This window comes from Nyctereutes procyonoides, unplaced genomic scaffold, assembly GCF_905146905.1.
Source record: "Nyctereutes procyonoides isolate TBG_1078 unplaced genomic scaffold, NYPRO_anot_genome, whole genome shotgun sequence".
Classification (NCBI taxonomy): domain Eukaryota; kingdom Metazoa; phylum Chordata; class Mammalia; order Carnivora; family Canidae; genus Nyctereutes; species Nyctereutes procyonoides.
In genome coordinates, this window is record NW_026575146.1 from 71,660,917 (window position 1) to 71,678,423 (window position 17,507).

The following is a 17,507-nucleotide window of genomic DNA, read 5'->3' on the forward strand; positions in this document are numbered from 1 at the left end:
TACACCACAAGGAATTGTCACAGAAAGAAACTTTCTTTCAGCAAAGGACAGAACTTCCAAAACTGACTTCCCAAGCAGGAGTAAATAGGCTCCTTTTATTTAGAGTTAGGATGAATACTTTAAAAGGAGAGCTTTGTGGGGCACCTGGGTGGCTCAGGTGGTTAAGCATCAGACTTTTGGTTTCTTAGGCTCAAGTCATGATCTCAGGGTTGTGAGATCCACCCCATGCTGGGCTCCGTGCTCAACTCTGCCCCTCCTCTGCTTTCTCTCTCCCTCTCAAATAAGTAAATAAATCTTTTTTAAAGTCTATTATTGGGGATCCCTGGGTGGCTCAGCGGTTTAGCATCTGCCTTTGGCCCAGGGTGTGATCCTGGAGTCCCGGGATCGAGTTCCGGGATCGAGTCCCACATTACTCTCCCTGCGTGGAGCCTACTTCTCCCTCTGCCTCTGTTTCTGCCTCTCTCTCTCTCTGTGTCTCTCATGAATAAATGAAACAAATTTTAAAGTCTATTATTTAAAAATTCAATGATGTACATAAATCCATTATTTACAAATATGCACTAATATATATTCATTTCATGTAAATTATCCACAATAAAAAAATGAAACAAGACACAGGCAATGACATATAATATGATTACTTTTATAAAAAGTTCAAAAATAGGTTTATCTGAACTATACTTTTCAGGGATACGTTATAAAAACAATAAAGAAAATGTAAAAATGGTTAATATAAAAGCGAGGAGCATGGATACTTTCAGGAGGGATATACAGAGTGTTGTGATCAGAGACACACAGAGAGGACATCTGGAAGGTGGTCATCAATCTCTTATTTGATCTGTGTTGTGTTTACACATGTTGGCTGTAGAGAATACTAAAACTAAGTAAACTTAAAAAAACACATTTTATTTATTTGAGAGAGAGAGTGAGAAAGAGAGAGAGAGAGCACAAGCAGGGGGAAGGGGTTGAGGGAGAAGCAGACTCCCCGCTGAGCAGAGAGCTTGACCTAGGCTGGGCTCAATCTCCAACCCCGAGATCATGACCTGAGCTGAAAGCAGATGCTTAACTGACTGAGCCACCCAGGTGCCCCTAAAATTAAATAAACTTTCAAAAATATTATTCTCTAATAAAATAAAGCCTAAAAATAAAAAATATTATTCTCTAAGGCAAATAATAAGAATGAGATTAGTATCTTTAGAGAGGTTAATAAGGAAACTTAAAGGTCCCTCTGTGTAAATTCTATGAATAGATAATTCACAAAGAAGGATTACAGTTAATGAAAAAGAAAGAGATGAGAAAAGTTGTTTTTAATCACATCAATGCAAAATGAAGTATATAACACCATTTCTTGGATCTTGAATTAACAACGTGAGAAAAGTCAATCGTAAAGGCACTCTTTTTTTTCTTTTATTAAAGATTTTATTTATTTGACAAACAGAGAGAGAGAGAGAGAGCACAAGCAGGGGGAGCAGCAGGCAGAGGGAGAGGAAGAAGCAGGCTCCCTGCTGAGCAGGAAGCCAGACATGGGGCTCAATCTCAGGACCCTGGGTTCACGACTAGAGCTGAAGGCAAGTGCTTAACCAACTGAGCCACCCATGTACCCCCATATAGGGGACTCTCAATGTGTTTTTGGGAGATTTAAATGAGTAGGGCACTTTTGGAAAATGTCAGGTTGGCTTCATATGGAACTGGAAGAATCATCGACTCCACTCCCCATATGATGTAACAATAAGAAATGCAGGGACACCTGAGTAGCTCAGTGGTTGAGCATCTGCCTTCAGCTCAGGGTGTGATCCTGTTCCCCCAGGACTGAGTCCCACATCAGACTCCCTGCATTATGGAGTCTGCTTCTTCCTCTGCCTGTGTCTCTGTCTCTCTCTGTGTATCTCTCATGAATAAATAAATAAAATAAAATCTTTTTTAAAAATGAGAAATGCATTTTGCTTTAAGTTACAAGAAGGCAGACTTTCAGGGACCTTAATACATGGGGCTTTATTTTTCTAACATAACACGAAGTCTAGAGATGGGCTGCTATGGTCTTTGATTCAGTGGTTTGGCAGAGCCCACTGGACTTTCTGCGGGGTAGAGAAGGAGGAGGGAGAGGAGCGGGCTCCCTCCCGGTTTTCTCACTCCTAGGCCGGTCCGGTCCTGACTCAGCCGTTTTCCTGGGCTGAGACTTCAGCACAGCCCAGTTATTCCAGAACTCGGACCGAATTCTGCTTCAGCACCACGGACAGCGCCACCTCTAATTTCGGCGGCTTGACTGGAGAGAAGGCTCCCACTGTGGGCAGACGCGATGGGAGAATCGGGAAGGCTTGCGGGCTGACAGATATGAACAGGATAAGTGCCCCCCAGTCCAGCTCTGCCCTTCCCAGTCTCCTTGCCACCCCCGGGAGTTAGGGCATTATGTGCAGTCATAACCTCAGTGTGGAACTGCTCACATACACTTGGGTTCTTGCCTCTCAGGGCTGATTACACTCCCAATCTCTTCAGAGATCCCTCCGTCTGGGATAAACCTTTATCCTCTCTCCAACAAGCTTATCTCTTCCTCCCTGCTTCCTCTCCTCACTCTTCCCCTCTACTTCCTGTCTCCCTCTGCCTCTGCCTCTTCATCGATCCGCCCTCTCCTCCACTCTCTCTCTCTTTGTCTTGCTCAGTCTCTGGCTGATGCCCAAATAGAATTTTGGAGGACTGAGAACAAAACTCATGATTCTTTATTGACTCGAGTCATGTGCGTGCCAAATCCTGAAAGATTTTTAAAAAAAATTTGCTTCAGTGTCTGTCAGATAAATGAAGGACCTGAATATCTTCTCTCTCTCTCTCTTTTTTATTTAAAGATTTTATTTATTTATTCATGAGGGACACAGAGAGAGACAGAGACATAGGCAGAGGGAGAAGCAGGCTCCCTGCAGGGAGCCTGATGCGGGACTTGATCCCAGGACCCCAGGATCACACCTTCAATCCCAGGACCCCAAGATCACGTCCTGAGCCAAAGGCAGATGCTCAACGACTGGAATATCAGGACGGCAGTATCAGGAGGCTGACTAGAGCATTGTCTTTGGAAGGGAAGGAAGACATACAAAGTGTTTAGGCATGGGGTGCCTGGGTGGCTCAGTGGCTTGAGCACACCCTTTGGCTCAAGTCACAGTCCTGGGGTCCTGGGATTAAGCCCCCCATAGGGTACTTGCTTGGTGGGAAGCCTTCTCTCTCTTCCCATTCCCCCGGCTTGTGCTCTCTCTCTCTCAAATGAATAAATATAATCTAAAAAAATGTTTAGGCACATGAGGGACCTTGCTTAGAATGGGAAGTTCTGTGATCTCAGAGATGGAGCACTATCAGTGGGAGACCTAGAAGCTAAGTGAGGAGAGAGAAATTAGATTATCACTTCATGGGGGAGAGGAATTGTGGCACCTGTGGAGAAGAAGGGGAGAGATGTTCTATATGTTCAGGGTCATGGGAAATGTGAAGAGTGGTAAAGACTTAGTCACAAGTTTTATCTCACCCTGAACCCAAGCTGCATACCCAAGTCTGGGGCTGGAGTCAGAGCTCCAGGCTCAGTCCCAGCCTCTGTCCCTAGGGTCTCTCCCTGTAGACAATTCAAGAGTTCACCCAGGGCTTCCTGAGGTCTCAGGGGTGGGTCCAACAAGGAGAGAATTTGTTCCCCAGAGGGTCTTGGTCCTCTATTCCTCCATCCTCATGATAGGGTTTCCAAGAAAGCTACCTGGGAAGAACAGACCCTCAAACTCCACATCTCTCTTGAGGGAAATGGATTGGTTTTCAGAAGTTAAGAGGCAGGGTTCTGGAATGTGGGAGAAAGGAAGGCCCACACTGCCATAGTCCAGGGAGATGAGAGCTCAGCTTTCACTTCCCCTGCAGTGGCCTGAGAAAGAGTTTTTTTCTGTTGAAGGAAGAAGCTGGGGACAGAAACCATACATTTGATCCAGAAAGCATCCCCAGCTCTCTTACCACCCCTCAGATGCCCCCATCTCCAAGCTGGGAGAGGCTAACCAGACAATGTTAAGGGAATCTAGACTATATTCTGCAGCCCAGAGATGCTGCTGCTGCTGCTGCTGCTGCTGCTGCTGCTGCTGCTTTAGTGGCTATAGCTGTGAGGGCAACAGACGTCTAAGAAGAGTTCTGGGTGGGGCTGTGGTCAGACATTCTGTTTGCTACCATGGTTGCTGGAGGATAGTGCAGGTATGATCTGTATCCTTCAGTCAGTGACAGTGAATGAGGGTCTATACATCCAATCCCATTCTGGACTGACTTTGACCTATTAACATCCACCTTCAGATCCCGGAGTTGGCCAAGAGACATCATGATCCTTCTCTGGCCACAGACCTTATCAAAACCAAAAAGAGAGAACTTCTTTGGGACCCAAGGACCTCAATTGCTCTCTGAGCATCAGATTTTCCAAAATTCAGAAAAGTGGAAATACTTTAGGATAGAGAAATATGGGGACACCTGGCTGGCCCAGCCCGTGGAGCATGCAACTCTTGATCTCACAGTTGTGGGTTTAAGCCCCACATTGGGTGTAGAGATTACTTAAAAATAAAATCTTGGGATGCCTGGGTGGCTCAGCGGTTTAGCACCTGCCTTCTGCCCAGTGCATGATCCTGGGGTCCCAGGACGAGTCCCACATCGGGCTCCCTTGGAGCCTGCTTCTCCTCTGCCTGTGGTTCTGCCTCCCTCTCGCTGTGTTTCTCATGAATAAATAAGTAAAATCTTTTTTAAAAATTAAAAAATAGGGCACTAACTCAGCCGTTTAGTGCCACCTTCAGCCCGGGGCCTGATCCTGGAGACCTGGGATCCAGTCCCATGTCAGGCTCCCTGCATGGAGCCTGCTTCTCCCTCTGCCTGTGTCTTTGCCTCTCTCTCTCTCCCCCCACCCCTGTGTCTCTCATGAATGAATAAGTAAATAGAAATCTTTAAAAAAATTAAAATTAAAAAATAAAATCTTAAAAAAAAGGATAGAGAAATGTGGTTCCCAAATATGACACTGTCTCTGAATGTGGCAAATAGCCAAGGATCCCCAGGACTGGACCCCAGAAATGGGAATACATCTCCTTATCTGGAGAGTGGGAGAGATGTACAGATCCCTGAGGCTAATAGAGGGAGAGACCTTGTAGAGGTTGTGCCTAGGATCACGGTCCAGGGTCTGAGTCTTTTCCTCCAGGGAAAAAGCTGACTTCTCCAGCTTGTACCAGATACCCCAAAACTATACCTGCAGTACAGAATCATTTCAGAATCTAAAGAGCACTTTGCCAGGAGCTTGCATAAGAAGATGCTTCTTTCCTCCCTGGGCCCCAAGGCCCCCCCGTCCCTTAGTACTCATCCATATCTTAAGTTCCCAAGATCATGATACCAGCACTATATATCAAGCAACGTTTCTAGGAGGTGGTAGTTTTGTAGACAGAACCATCTGAGAAGTTTGGCCCTTGATTAAAACCTGTATGTGATTTTTCCAGGCCTAATCACAGGCAAATATGAAGGCCTTCCTCAGAGTGAAAGTCTCAAGTGGGAAAGCTGCCCTCCCTGGTCTAGACTTGGTGACAGCCAGTGCATCAAAGGCTCTGAAGGAAGTTGCCCCTTTCAAGGACTCAGACCTCTCTGGCTGGTCATGCTCTTTGCATTTATCTGTATCCATAGGCCAGGTGCCTTCTTTCCTACCTCTCTTTATCTGAGGCCTTGGGCAGAGGTCTTCAGGCACCTCTACTGAGGCCTTCTTAAGGGAGGAGGAGGAGAAAAGCTTGAAGACATTTTCTCCACTCAGAACTCAGAACTTTTTCCACTCCTACACCTCTACTGAGGCCTTCTTATGGGAGGGGGAGGAGAAAAGCTTGAAGACATTTTCTCCACTCAGAACTCAGAACTTTTTCCACTCCTACACCTCTACTGAGGCCTTCTTATGGGAGGGGGAGGAGAAAAGCTTGAAGACATTTTCTCCACTCAGAACTCAGAACTTTTTCCACTCCTACTTCCCCAACTCCACCCCTCATAGTAATCTTCCCTCCACTGATGCTAACCCTGCTCCTTGGCTATAAATTCCCACTTTTCCTTTTATATTCAGAGTTGAGCCCAATCGCTCTCTCTCTCCTGCTGCCAAACCCCACTGAGGTGGCTCCTGTACCCTATTGCAATGGCCTTGGATATAGTCTTTACTGTTTCTTTTTTTAAAAAATGATTTTATTTATTTATTCATGAGAAACACACACACAGAGAGGCAGAGACATAGGCAGAGGGAGAAGCAGGCTCCCCGTGGGGAGCCTGATGCAGGACTCAATCCCAAGACCCTGGGATCACACCCCGAGCCGAAGGCAGATGCTCAATTCCTGAGCCACCCAAGTGTCCCAGTCTTTACCATTTCTTAATAAGTGTCATGAATAATTTTTCCCTTGACAGTTAGAATCATATTTTTTAGCACCCAACCACCCTTCTCTTTTCTTTTTCTTTTTTAAGATTTTATTTATTTATTTGAGAGAGAGAGAAAGAGAGAAGAGAACAAGCAGGGGAAGCAGCAGAGGCTCCATCCCGGGACCCTGAGATCATGACCTGAGCCAAAGGCAGACGCTTAACTGACTGAGCCACTCAGGCACCTTGCCAGCTGCCTTTCTGTGGGGGGGAAGTGGAACAAGGGTGTTTTCTCCCCATTTAGACTCTTGTGCAATCTATCATCACAGTATGTAATTAAAGGCTTCATTGTTACTTTTATTTTGACTCAGTGTTGCTCAATTGCCTATTTAGACACTTGGGTTGGCTAAGCTCTTGACACCACCTGGCTCAATGTCTCCTGCGGTTGTTGGTCAGGACACCTGCGTCCCTAAGGGCCTGTGTGACTCGAGGCCTGGCCAGAAGACTGCCTTGAGGAAGGAGAAGAAAGCGTGACAGTCTCACTTCACCACCCTTCTGTGGATCCAAAGTGTTAGCCACCCCACCCCCACTCCACCATTGAAATAGAGAACATTGTCATTCTCTGGTCCAAATATTCTAAGCAACTCGTTATTGGGTCCCATCCAAGGAGATGGCACAGGTAGGAAAAATTCTCTGGGGCAATGTTGGAAGTAGGGTTTCTGCTGCTCGGGACAGAAGTGGGGTCTCAGCTCAAATGAAAAAAGGCTGACGCTGCTGTTGAATGCCCCCTTGGCAGTCTGGCTGCTGCTGCCCCCTCCAGCTTCTTCTTGGCAAAACTCTCACCAGGGTCACCAAGAACCACCTTCTTCTGGTTCTTCCCTGGCCAGGCCATCTCAATCCCTCAACCCCATTCCCACAGTTAAGCTTGAGTGTGAGTGTGTGTGTGTGTGTGTGTGTGTGTGTGTGTCTGCAGCTCTGCCCAGCACCCCCCATCCTCCCAACCCTCACCACCCCCCCCACCCGCCGTGAATATACCTGCCCCTGGAGCCAACTCTGCTACCTTTCCCTTTCCCACCTTCTGCTCAGCCCAGCCCTGCACATTTACTACTCCTGGCCATGGCACCTCCAGCCCCCACGGCTAGAGTCTGGGCTCTAGGTGTCACTGTAATAATCCCTCCCCCACCGACTGCACCTCTCTTTAACTTTCACTTCCTGAAAGCATCCTAAATCATTCTTTCTTCCATCACCAAGTCCGCTGTCTCCACGTGGGCTTGGTTCTTCCCTTCTGCAAAGTCACAACAATTTCCTCCCTGGCCTTTTGGCCTCCAGCCTCTACCTTCCAGTTCTTCCCTACACTGACTTTACAGGGACCATGTTGATAATTATATGACCCTGCCTTTTTCCTGCTCAAGAACCTTCTATGACTCCCCATTACCTTCAGATAAAGCTCAAACTTGTCTGTTTTCCCCTAATGCTTGAGCTAGTTGAGGGTCAGGACTGATTCAAATCTGTCTTTTCTTTCTTTCTTTCTTTCTTTCTTTCTTCTTTCTTCTTTCTTTTCTTTCTTTTTTTTCTTTCTTTCTTTCTTTTTTTTAATGTTAGTTTGTGAATAAATGAATAAATGAAGTGAAGGCATGTGTTGCATCCCCTGCCTCATCTGGACTCTTATCCCTCTGAAGCTATGTAGACTATCCTGAGACCCATCCCTAGGAATCTACCTCCATGGAGATCCCGAGGCTGTGACTCTCCTGGGGGCTGGCCAGGTGGGATTGTAACAGCACTCCAACAGGTCTGAGGAGTTAATTTGCTTCAAACTTATGCACTACTTGCTTGCTGACTTAAGTCCGTTAATCTGTAGCAGAACTAGCTTTCTTCTTTCAGGTTTGCAGATCACTGGCCTTGAGAACCAGACTTTGCCAGAAGAGAAGGCCTGACTACATTCAAACGATGCTGTTGTGGATGCCACCAAGTCTGTCCAGGGTCATGTTCACGTATGACTAACCACCTGGCACCTGCTTCTCTTGCACACGGCTCCCTTCCCTTCTTCTATGAGACATTAGTCTGCCATCTTCCCAGGTTGCCAGCTTCCTGAATAAAGCACTATCATTTGCCTCTCAAGTATTGATTTTTAAAAATTTTCCTTTAATTACAGTACACCAGGTGTACACGAATATTATTTTCAAGTGGCAAGCAGCCAAACCTGAAATCACAGCAGGTTCAGGTCTCCAAGATAGACAACTGTGCATGAGCCCAGGATGCAGGACCTGGGGGGTCTCATCTTTCCTTGCTGCCTTACCAGACCAAGACCTTTGCCTCCTCTGAGCCTCAGGACCCACCTGCTGCACACAGAAAGGGAACCAGAGTATTTCAAAGGTTAATCACAGTTGACTGTAGTTCTGAACTTCTCTATTCTAGGTTTGTGGCCTTTTGTTTCTACCACAGGCTTCCTGTCTAAGCTTCCTCTGCCCTCTCATATCCTGTGGCTTCCTTTCTCTTTCAGAGGCACTGCAGAAGGCAGACTGTCCCAGACATCACGGAGGGATGCTGCTTTGGTTGCAGCTCATGCTGTGTGGAGGTGAGTGAGCTGAGGGGAGAGGAAACCCCACTTGGGGGAGGTGCTAGAACTCCAAAATAAGTTTTTCCTTCTCTCTCCAGGGCCTCTGGCTCAAGTTCTGAGCTACCAGCTGGAACTACAGGAGTCGGTGACAGTGCAGGAGGGCCTGTGTGTCCATGTGCCGTGCAAATTTTCCTACCCCTGGCTGGCTTTTATAAGCTCCCACATGTTTTGGTTCCAGAAAGGGGCAGATGTAGACCACGATCCTCCAGTGGCCACAAACATACCAAGCCAGAAGCTGCATGAGAGGACCCAGGGCCGGTTCTTCCTCCATGGGAACCCCCAGGCCCAGGACTGTTCCCTGGACATCATAGAAGTCAACATGGGGGACAGTGGAACTTACTTTTTTCAAATAGGGAAATATTCATATCTAGATAATATGCTTTCTCTAAATGTGACAGGTATGGTAGGGGCCTGGAGGAAGGCCCCAGGGTGTGGGCACCAGAGATAGAAAATGAACATTCTGTTCCTCTTCGGGGTGGTGAGGGATGGCCAGGCACTGGGGCAGAAGGCAAAACATCGAGGGGTCCCAACATCTTCTCTATCCTCACCAGCCCTGACTCACACACCTGACATCCTCATCCCGAGAACCCTAGAGTCCAGCCACCCCAGGAACCTGACCTGTTCTGTGCCCTGGGCCTGCAAGCAAGGCATAGCCCCCATCTTCTCCTGGACATCAGCTGCCCTCACCTCCCCGGGTCCCAGGACTCACCTCTCCTCGGTGCTCATCCTCAGCCCCCGGCCGCAGGACCACGGCACCAATCTAACCTGTCAAGTGTACTTCCCTGCAGCTGATGTGATGGTGGGAAAGACCATCCAGCTCAATGTCACCTGTGAGTATATGGGGCCAGGACACCTGTGATCCTGAAGGTGTAAAGCCAGGGCAGACCTGGGCTAGAGCTTGACAATGGGGTCTCAGTAGCTAAGCAGGATGAGAACCCCTTTACCTCCTTCCATGGCACCTGGGGGGAAGCCCAAGCACCCACTCCTTCCTTGCCACCAAAGCCAAGGCCGGCTCATCCTTCTGTCCAGATGCTCCACAGAACACAGCTATCAGGATCTTCCAAGGAAACAGAACAGGTAGGAAAGAACCTCTTTCCTCCAGGGCTGGGGTGGAGCATGAGACACATACAAGAAGCCAGTCACTGAGTTCAGGCATGGGAAGAGCAGTGGAGAGAAGCCCCCACAAACCTCGACTCCCCGAAGTTAATGTTCACTCACCCACAACTTTCTTTGGTCAAATCCTCCTGCTTTGGGGCTCCTCTTTGGCGGATTTGCTGTCATATCCCTCTTTCTGCATCTCTCCCCAAAGTGCTGGAGACTCTGCAAAACACCTCATCCATTCTCATCCTGGAGGGCCAGGCTCTGCAACTGCTCTGTGCTGCTGACAGCAACCCCCCTGCGGAGCTGAGCTGGTTCCGGGGGTCCCCCGCCCTGAATGCCACCCCCATCTACAGAAATCCCATCCTGGACCTGCCTCAAGTAGGGGTTGCGGAGGAAGGAGACTTCACCTGCCGAGCTCAGAACTCGCTGGGCTCCCAGCACGTCTCCCTGCACCTCTCTGTGGTCTGTGAGTGTGGCGACCTCTGCGGGCAGGAGACCAGGGCCTGGGGAGCAGGGGCACCGCTGACCCCTTCTCCTCCCTCCCCCAGACCCCCCGCGGCCGCTCAGCCCCTCCTGCTCCTGGGAGGGCGAGGCGCTGCAGTGCACCTGCTCCTCCCACGCGCGCCCGGCCCCCACCCTGCACTGGCGGCTGGGGGAGGGGCTGCTGGAGCGGAACCACAGCAATGCCTCCTTGACCGTCACCTCCAGCGCTGAGGGACCCTGGGCCAACAGCTCCCTGAGCCTCCGTGGGCCGCTGGGCTCTGGCCTCAGACTCAGCTGCGAGGCCTGGAATATGCACGGGAAACAGAGCGCCGCTGTCCTGCTGCTGCCAGGTCTGAGGTCTATTGGGGGTTGATGCCTGGAGGAAGAGACAGTGGCTCTTTTATTAATTTTATAGGGATGCTGCAACATAGTACCTTGTACCTTAAACCGGGCAGCTTAAACAATGGAGATGTACTGTCTTCCAGTTCTGGAGGCTGGAAGCCTAGGATCAAGGTGTCTGCAGATCAGTTCCTTCTGAGGCTGTGAGAACGTTTTCCAGCCTGTCCCCCAGCTCCTGGTGTTTGCTGGCAATCTTTGGTGTTCCTTGGCTTGTGCAATCAATCTCTGCCTTCATGTTTACATGGCATCCTCCCGTGTATGTCTGTGTCCAAATATCCCCATTTCATGAGGACACCTGTCATATTGGGTTATGGCCCACCCTAATGATCCCATTTTAACTTGATTACCTTTGTAAAGACCCTGTTTCCAAATAAGGCCACACACCAAGATGCTGGGGATGGAGGGGTGTCGCAGAGGGCTAGGACTTCAGCATATGAATTTGGTGAGGGATGCAATTCAGCCCCTAACAGCCCCCAGAGAGATGGGACTGGCCGGAGAAACACCAAGGCCTCAAATGGAGCAGCTGAAGGCCTAACATCCTCAGTCCTGAGGCCAATGGAAGAGGCTGGTCCAGCGTTCACAGGGCAATGGAATGCTATGTCACTGAGTCCTAGATGGGGAGTGGGTATACTAGTGGCACACACTGAGAGAGAGAGGGAGAGAAGTGGCCAGTTGGAACATGCCATGTGTTGGAGCTTCAACTTACACATAACTCAATTTTTTTTTAACTCAAAAATTTTTTAAACTCAAATTCTGTAGGTAAATCAGAACCCAGGACTAGTGGGGTCCTGGGAGCAGTTGGGGGAGCTGGCAGCATGGCCCTGCTTTCTCTTTGCCTTTGCCTCATCTTCAGGTGAGAGTGGGTCCAGGGATGGAGGGAGAGGCCTGGAGTGGAAAGGGGATAGGGTTGTGGAATCTCAGAGAGCCTGAGGTAGAGCAACCTGGACTGGTTAGAAATCCAGGAGCCAGGGAAGGAGGCTGAGTGGTGGTGTGAATCAGCCAATACCCAACTGGGCCAAGCCTGGGGTCTCTTCCCAGGCCCTGGTCCAGCTTTTGGATTAGGAGGAGCACCTGGAGACTGGACCCAGGCTCTTACCTCATTCTATGCTCTTCATGGGGTGCAGGGGATGGTCTCCCTACTGCATACCCCAAATAACCAAGCTGAAGGGCCCGGGGCTGTTCTCTTACTTAGAGTGAAGACCCGCAGGAAGAAAGCAGCCCAGCCAGTGCAAAGCATGGATATGAGCCCAGATGACAGCTCAGACTCTGGGGTGAGTGACAGGCTGTGAGGTCCTATCCAGTATATGCCTTTTGGAAGTCACCCCAGCAAGGGCGCTTGAGCATTTGCCTATTAACATCCAATACTCCCTGGAGTTACACATGTGGTTATTTTAAATTAATTCAACTGTTCTAATACTTCTGCTTCTTTTTTTTAAGATTTATTTATTTATTTATTTATTTATTTATTTATTTATTTGTTTATTTGAGAAAGAGAGACAGCAGAGCAGGGGGGAAGGGTAAAGGGAGAAGCAGACTCCCTGAGGAGTAGGGAGCCCAGCGCAGGACTCCATCCCAAGACTCCAGGATCACAACCTGAGCTGACAGCACATACTCCACCAACTGAGCCACCCAGGCACCCAATACTTCTGCTTCTGATGGAATATGTATATAGCCCAGTTGCTTGTTAGGGGTATTTATGCCTCCTATGTCGGAATATTACATTCCCTTGGAATATTAGCCTTTTCTTGTGGTGTTGATTGCCAGAAGTATAATGGCCCAAACTTAGTCTGTGTCAGACCACTGAGTACAAGGGAAGTGGTGGACTCCAGCCCTAGGGTAGAGAGACTGGGGCACCCCAAAGTCACAACTCATCACTCCCCTTTTGCATTTTTCAAATCTACTGTTGTGCTTCTTTATTATTTATTTCAATTCAATTTAATTAGCATATAATGTATTATTAGTTTTAGAGGTAGAGTTCAGTGATTCATCAGTTGCATATAACACCTAGTGCTCATTACATCACGTGTCCTCCTTCATGTCCATCACCCATTTACCCTGTCCCCCCATCCTCACCCCTCCAGCAACCTTCAGTTTGTTTCCTAGAGTTTACCATCTCTTATGGGTTGCCTCCCTCTCAATATTTGTCTTATTTTATTTTTCCTTCCCTTCCCCTATGTTCATCTATTTTGTTTCTTAAAATCCACATAATGAGTGAAATAATATAGTATTCGTCTTTCTCTAACTTATTTCACTTAGCATAATACTCTCTAGTTCCATCCATGTCATTGCAAATCACAAGATTTCATTCTCTTTGGTGGCTGAATAATATTCCAGTGTGTGTGTGTGTGTGTGTGTGTGTGTGTTTGTGTGTGTGTACATATACCATATCTTTATCCATTCATCTGTTCATGGACATCTGGGCTTCCTTCAATAGTTTGGCTATTGTGGACATTGCTGCTATAAGCATTGGGATGCAGGTGTCCCTTCAAATCACTATGTCTGTATCTGTGGGGTAAATCCCTAGTAGTGCAATTGCTGGGCCACAGGGTAGTTCTATTTTTAACTTCTTGAGGAACTTCCATACTGTTTTCCAAAGTGGCTGCACCAGTTTGCACTCCCACCAGCAGTGTGAGAGGGTTCACCTTTCTCTGCATCCTCACCAACATCCATTGTTTCCTGAGTTGTTAATTTTAGCCATTCTGACTGTTACAAAGTGGTATCTCATTGTGGCTTTGATTTGTATTTCCCTGATGGCTACCACTGTGTTTATTTAATATCAACTTTATTGAGGTATACCTTATGTATAATAACGCACCCATTTTAAGTATGCAGTGAAATGAACTTTGACGGATGTGTTCACCCTATGCCCATGTCCCCAATCAAGATGTGAAACATTCCCATCATGTCCCCAAATTCTTTTGTTCCCCTGCCCAGTTAGCTTGACCTTTCCAGCAATCACTGATTTCTATCACTATGGATTAATCTTGTCCCTTCTGGGACTTAATATAAATAGAATCATGCAATATTTACTCTATTTTTCTGGTTTCTATCACTTCATTAAAAGATGTAAAAATCCTAAACATGTATGCCTCCTGTGACAGAACATCATTCATCAAAATAAATATATGAAAACTGACAGAACAGCAAGGAGAACATATTGGCAATTATAGTTGATTATTCCTAAAACTTTTCTCTCAGTGACTGGTAGAATGAGTACACACAAAATCATTTTTAAAGTTTAATTTGTGTAATTCTCTCTCTTCTTTCTCCTTGGTTAACCTTGGGAAATGAAACTCTTAATGTGCCCTAAATCCCCATCTTGTCAGGAATCAGGATATACATCTTCAATTTCCTTACCTTCAAATTCTTGGGGTTTTTTTTATGATAGTCACAGAGAGAGAGAGAGAGAGAGAGAGAGAGAGAGAGAGAGAGAGGCAGAGACACAGGCAGAAGGAGAAGCAGGCTCCATGCACCAGGAGCCCGACGTGGGATTCGATCCTGGGTCTCCAGGATCACACCCTGGGCCAAAGGCAGGCGCCAAACTGCTGTGCCACTCAGGGATCCCTTCTTTTTTCTTTTAAGTGAATGTCTTTTGCAGTCAGTATAGTATGGGGGCTCAAAACATGTACTCCAGAGCTAGACTGTGTTCAAATTCCATCTTTCAAAAAAAAAAAAATTCCGTCTTTCCCTACTGACAAGCTGGGAAACCTTGGACAAGTGATGCACCCTCTCTGACCTCTGTTTATTTTGGTGATATTGGAACATTACGAGTACATACAGTATCATACAGTAGTTATGAGAAGTGTGTAACACAGTAGCTGGCATGGAATATGCACAGGACTCATTACTACATCTGAAATCATTCCCACCTCTAGCAGGTGAGTCCCAAGGGCGGTTTGTTGTTGCTATTATTTTATTCCCTGTTATATCTCTCAGGCCAGAGAAATATCTAGCCATTTCCTCTTAATCTGAGAACACCTCACCTCTTTCAGCAACTGTGTGAGGGCTTCTTGTTTCATACTTCCATAGCCTGAGGATGTTGTGGGTATGGAGCAGACGTGGGAAAGGGTGTCTGGTTGCCATCTTGACTGCAAACGTGACCTCTGCTCTGTCTTCTAGTGCCTGTCCAGAAATAGGATATACCACCCCTGCCCTGCTTTATTTTATTTTATTTTTAAAGATTTTACCCAGTGGGACGTCTGGGTGGCTCAGTGGTTGAGTGTCTGCCTTTGAGTGGGGCGTGATCCCAAAGTCCCGGGATCAAGTCCCACATTGGGCTTCCTGCATGGAGCCTGCTTCTCTCTCTGCTTATGTCTCTGCCTTTCTCTCTCTCTGTCTCTCATGAATAAATAAATAAAATCTTAAAAAAAAGATTTTATCCATTTGTTTGACAGAGAAAGAGAGAGAACAAGCGGGAGGAGGGGCAGAGGGAGAAGGAGAAGCATACCCCCACTGAGCAGGGAGCCCGACTCAGGGCTCCATCCCAGGACCCTGGGATCATGACCTGAGCCAAAGGCACTTGCTTAACCAACTGAGCCACCCAGGCCCCCCATTGCCCTGCTTTAGATTCAAAATATCTCCTATAAAAATGTAGAACTTTGGATGTATTTGTCTTCTATTTGTTTAGTAACTACCTCTCCTAGAAAACCATAAGCTACATGGTCTCAGGAACTGTACCTGCTTTATTCGTCACTCTAGACAGCACCCTGAACACTGCCCGGATAAAGGATGGTGCTATAGTTAGAAAGAATTGGTTTTGAGTCCTGGCTCAATCGTGCATTTATAATAGATGCGTGTCTTTTTTTTTTTTTAAGTAGGTTCCTTACCCCGTATGAAGTCCAATGTGGAGTTTGAGCTCACGACCCTGAGATCAAGACCTGAGCTGAGATCAACAGTCAGATGCTTAACCTGACTGAGCCACCCAGGTGCCCCTGTATAGATAGATGTGTGTCTTTAGGGCAATGTATATAATCTCAAAAAAAATGTATATAATCTCTCTTAACCTTAATTTTATTATTTGTGTAATGAATATGGTAATAATACCCTCTCCCAGCCTTTTTTTTTAAGAATGTAATGCAATTAATATAAACACTGACTAAGGACCACCTGGGTGGCTCAGTGGTTGAGCATCTGTCTTAGCTCAGGTCGTGATCCCAGGGTCCTGGGATTGAGTCCCACATCGGGCTCCCTGCAGGGAGCCTGCTTCTCCTTCTGTCTGTGTCTCTGCCCCTCTCTCTCTGTGTCTCTCATGAATAAATAAATAAAATATTAAAAAAAAACACAAAACACTGACTAAGGGCTAGCCAATCTTAGTTATTAAACATTTAAAAATAAATGAATGGGTAAGTGATAAAAATCGTGTCTTGATAAAAATGTGTCTTTATCCCCTTCAGGTCCTTGACTGCTTTCCCCCAGGCCCTATATTAACCAGCTCTGAGGTCCTCCTCTTCCTTCCACTCAGGCACATCAGGACCAGTCCTGGATGGACATCCCTGAAGACCACCCAGCTCCTGCTGGGGCTAGCCCCATTTCAAGAGAGGAACAGGAGCTTCACTATGCTTTCCTCCAATTTCCCAAGCTGAAGCCTCGGGAACAGGAAAGCATCAACACTGAGTACTCAGAGATCAAGACACACAAATGAGGAACTATTTTTCTCATAGTTCTGGAGGCTGGAAGTCTGAGATCAACATGTCAGCAGAGGTCTCTCTCCTTGGCTTGTATTTGGTCTTCACCTGGTCTTCCCTCTGTGTGAGTCTGTGTCCTAATTTCTTCTAATAAGGACACCAGATGTACTGGATTAGGGCCCACCCTTGTGACTTCATTCTAACTGAAATTTAAAGACCCTATCTCCTACAGTCTCAGTCTCATTCTAAGATACTGGGGATTAGGACTTCCAATGTATTGTTAATCTTATGATTTTTCAGCCAATAATGCTCAGCCTTGACTATTTTAAAATTAATGGTCTTCTTGGCAATGGTTTGAAACTCCCAGTATGTGTGGAAAACCACAGGAATTGTGTTCAAAAGAACTGAACTCAAATCCATCTATGCCATGGATTGAGAAATCAGGGAAGTCATCCTTATCCAGCCAGATGATCGCAGAAGATGGATGAGAGGCTACAAATAAAACAGATAAGTCCTGACACAAATGTTTTTGGGAACTCTGAACACATGGTATGTGTCAAGACTTCTGTTAGCTGCTTTAACAGAAAGCTTCTGCTAATGATTTCTCTGAAAGCTTGGAGGGGACAATCCCAGGGGCCACACAACTTTTCCGCCAGGATCAAGGCAAGGATGGCTGCCCTTACTACTTCTATTAAACAGTATTTTGTAGATCCTTTCCAGTGCAATAAATGCAGGAAATAGAAATAAGAGTTATCCAGATCATAAAGTAAGAAGCAAAACAGTCTTGGGATACCTGGGTGGCTCCATCAGTTAAGTGGCTGCCTTCAGCTCAGGTCATGATCTCCGGGTCCTGGGATGGAGCCCTGAGTCTGGCTCCCAGCTTTGCAGAGTCTGCTTCTCCCTCTCCCTTTGCCTGCCTCACCTACATTCCC

At 47.0% G+C, this 17,507-nt stretch overlaps 1 protein-coding gene across 1 annotated transcript; it reads left to right on the plus strand.

The window, feature by feature from the left end:
* The first annotated feature begins 8,866 nt into the window (after positions 1-8,866).
* Positions 8,867-17,507, plus strand: LOC129500449 (sialic acid-binding Ig-like lectin 5). Its single transcript, XM_055310901.1, has 9 exons — positions 8,867-8,926; positions 9,007-9,366; positions 9,520-9,798; positions 9,998-10,045; positions 10,278-10,535; positions 10,618-10,902; positions 11,711-11,804; positions 12,144-12,222; positions 16,413-17,507. Exons 1-9 carry the CDS (start codon positions 8,893-8,895, stop codon positions 16,590-16,592), a joined length of 1,617 nt encoding a protein of 538 aa, XP_055166876.1. The 5' UTR covers positions 8,867-8,892; the 3' UTR covers positions 16,593-17,507.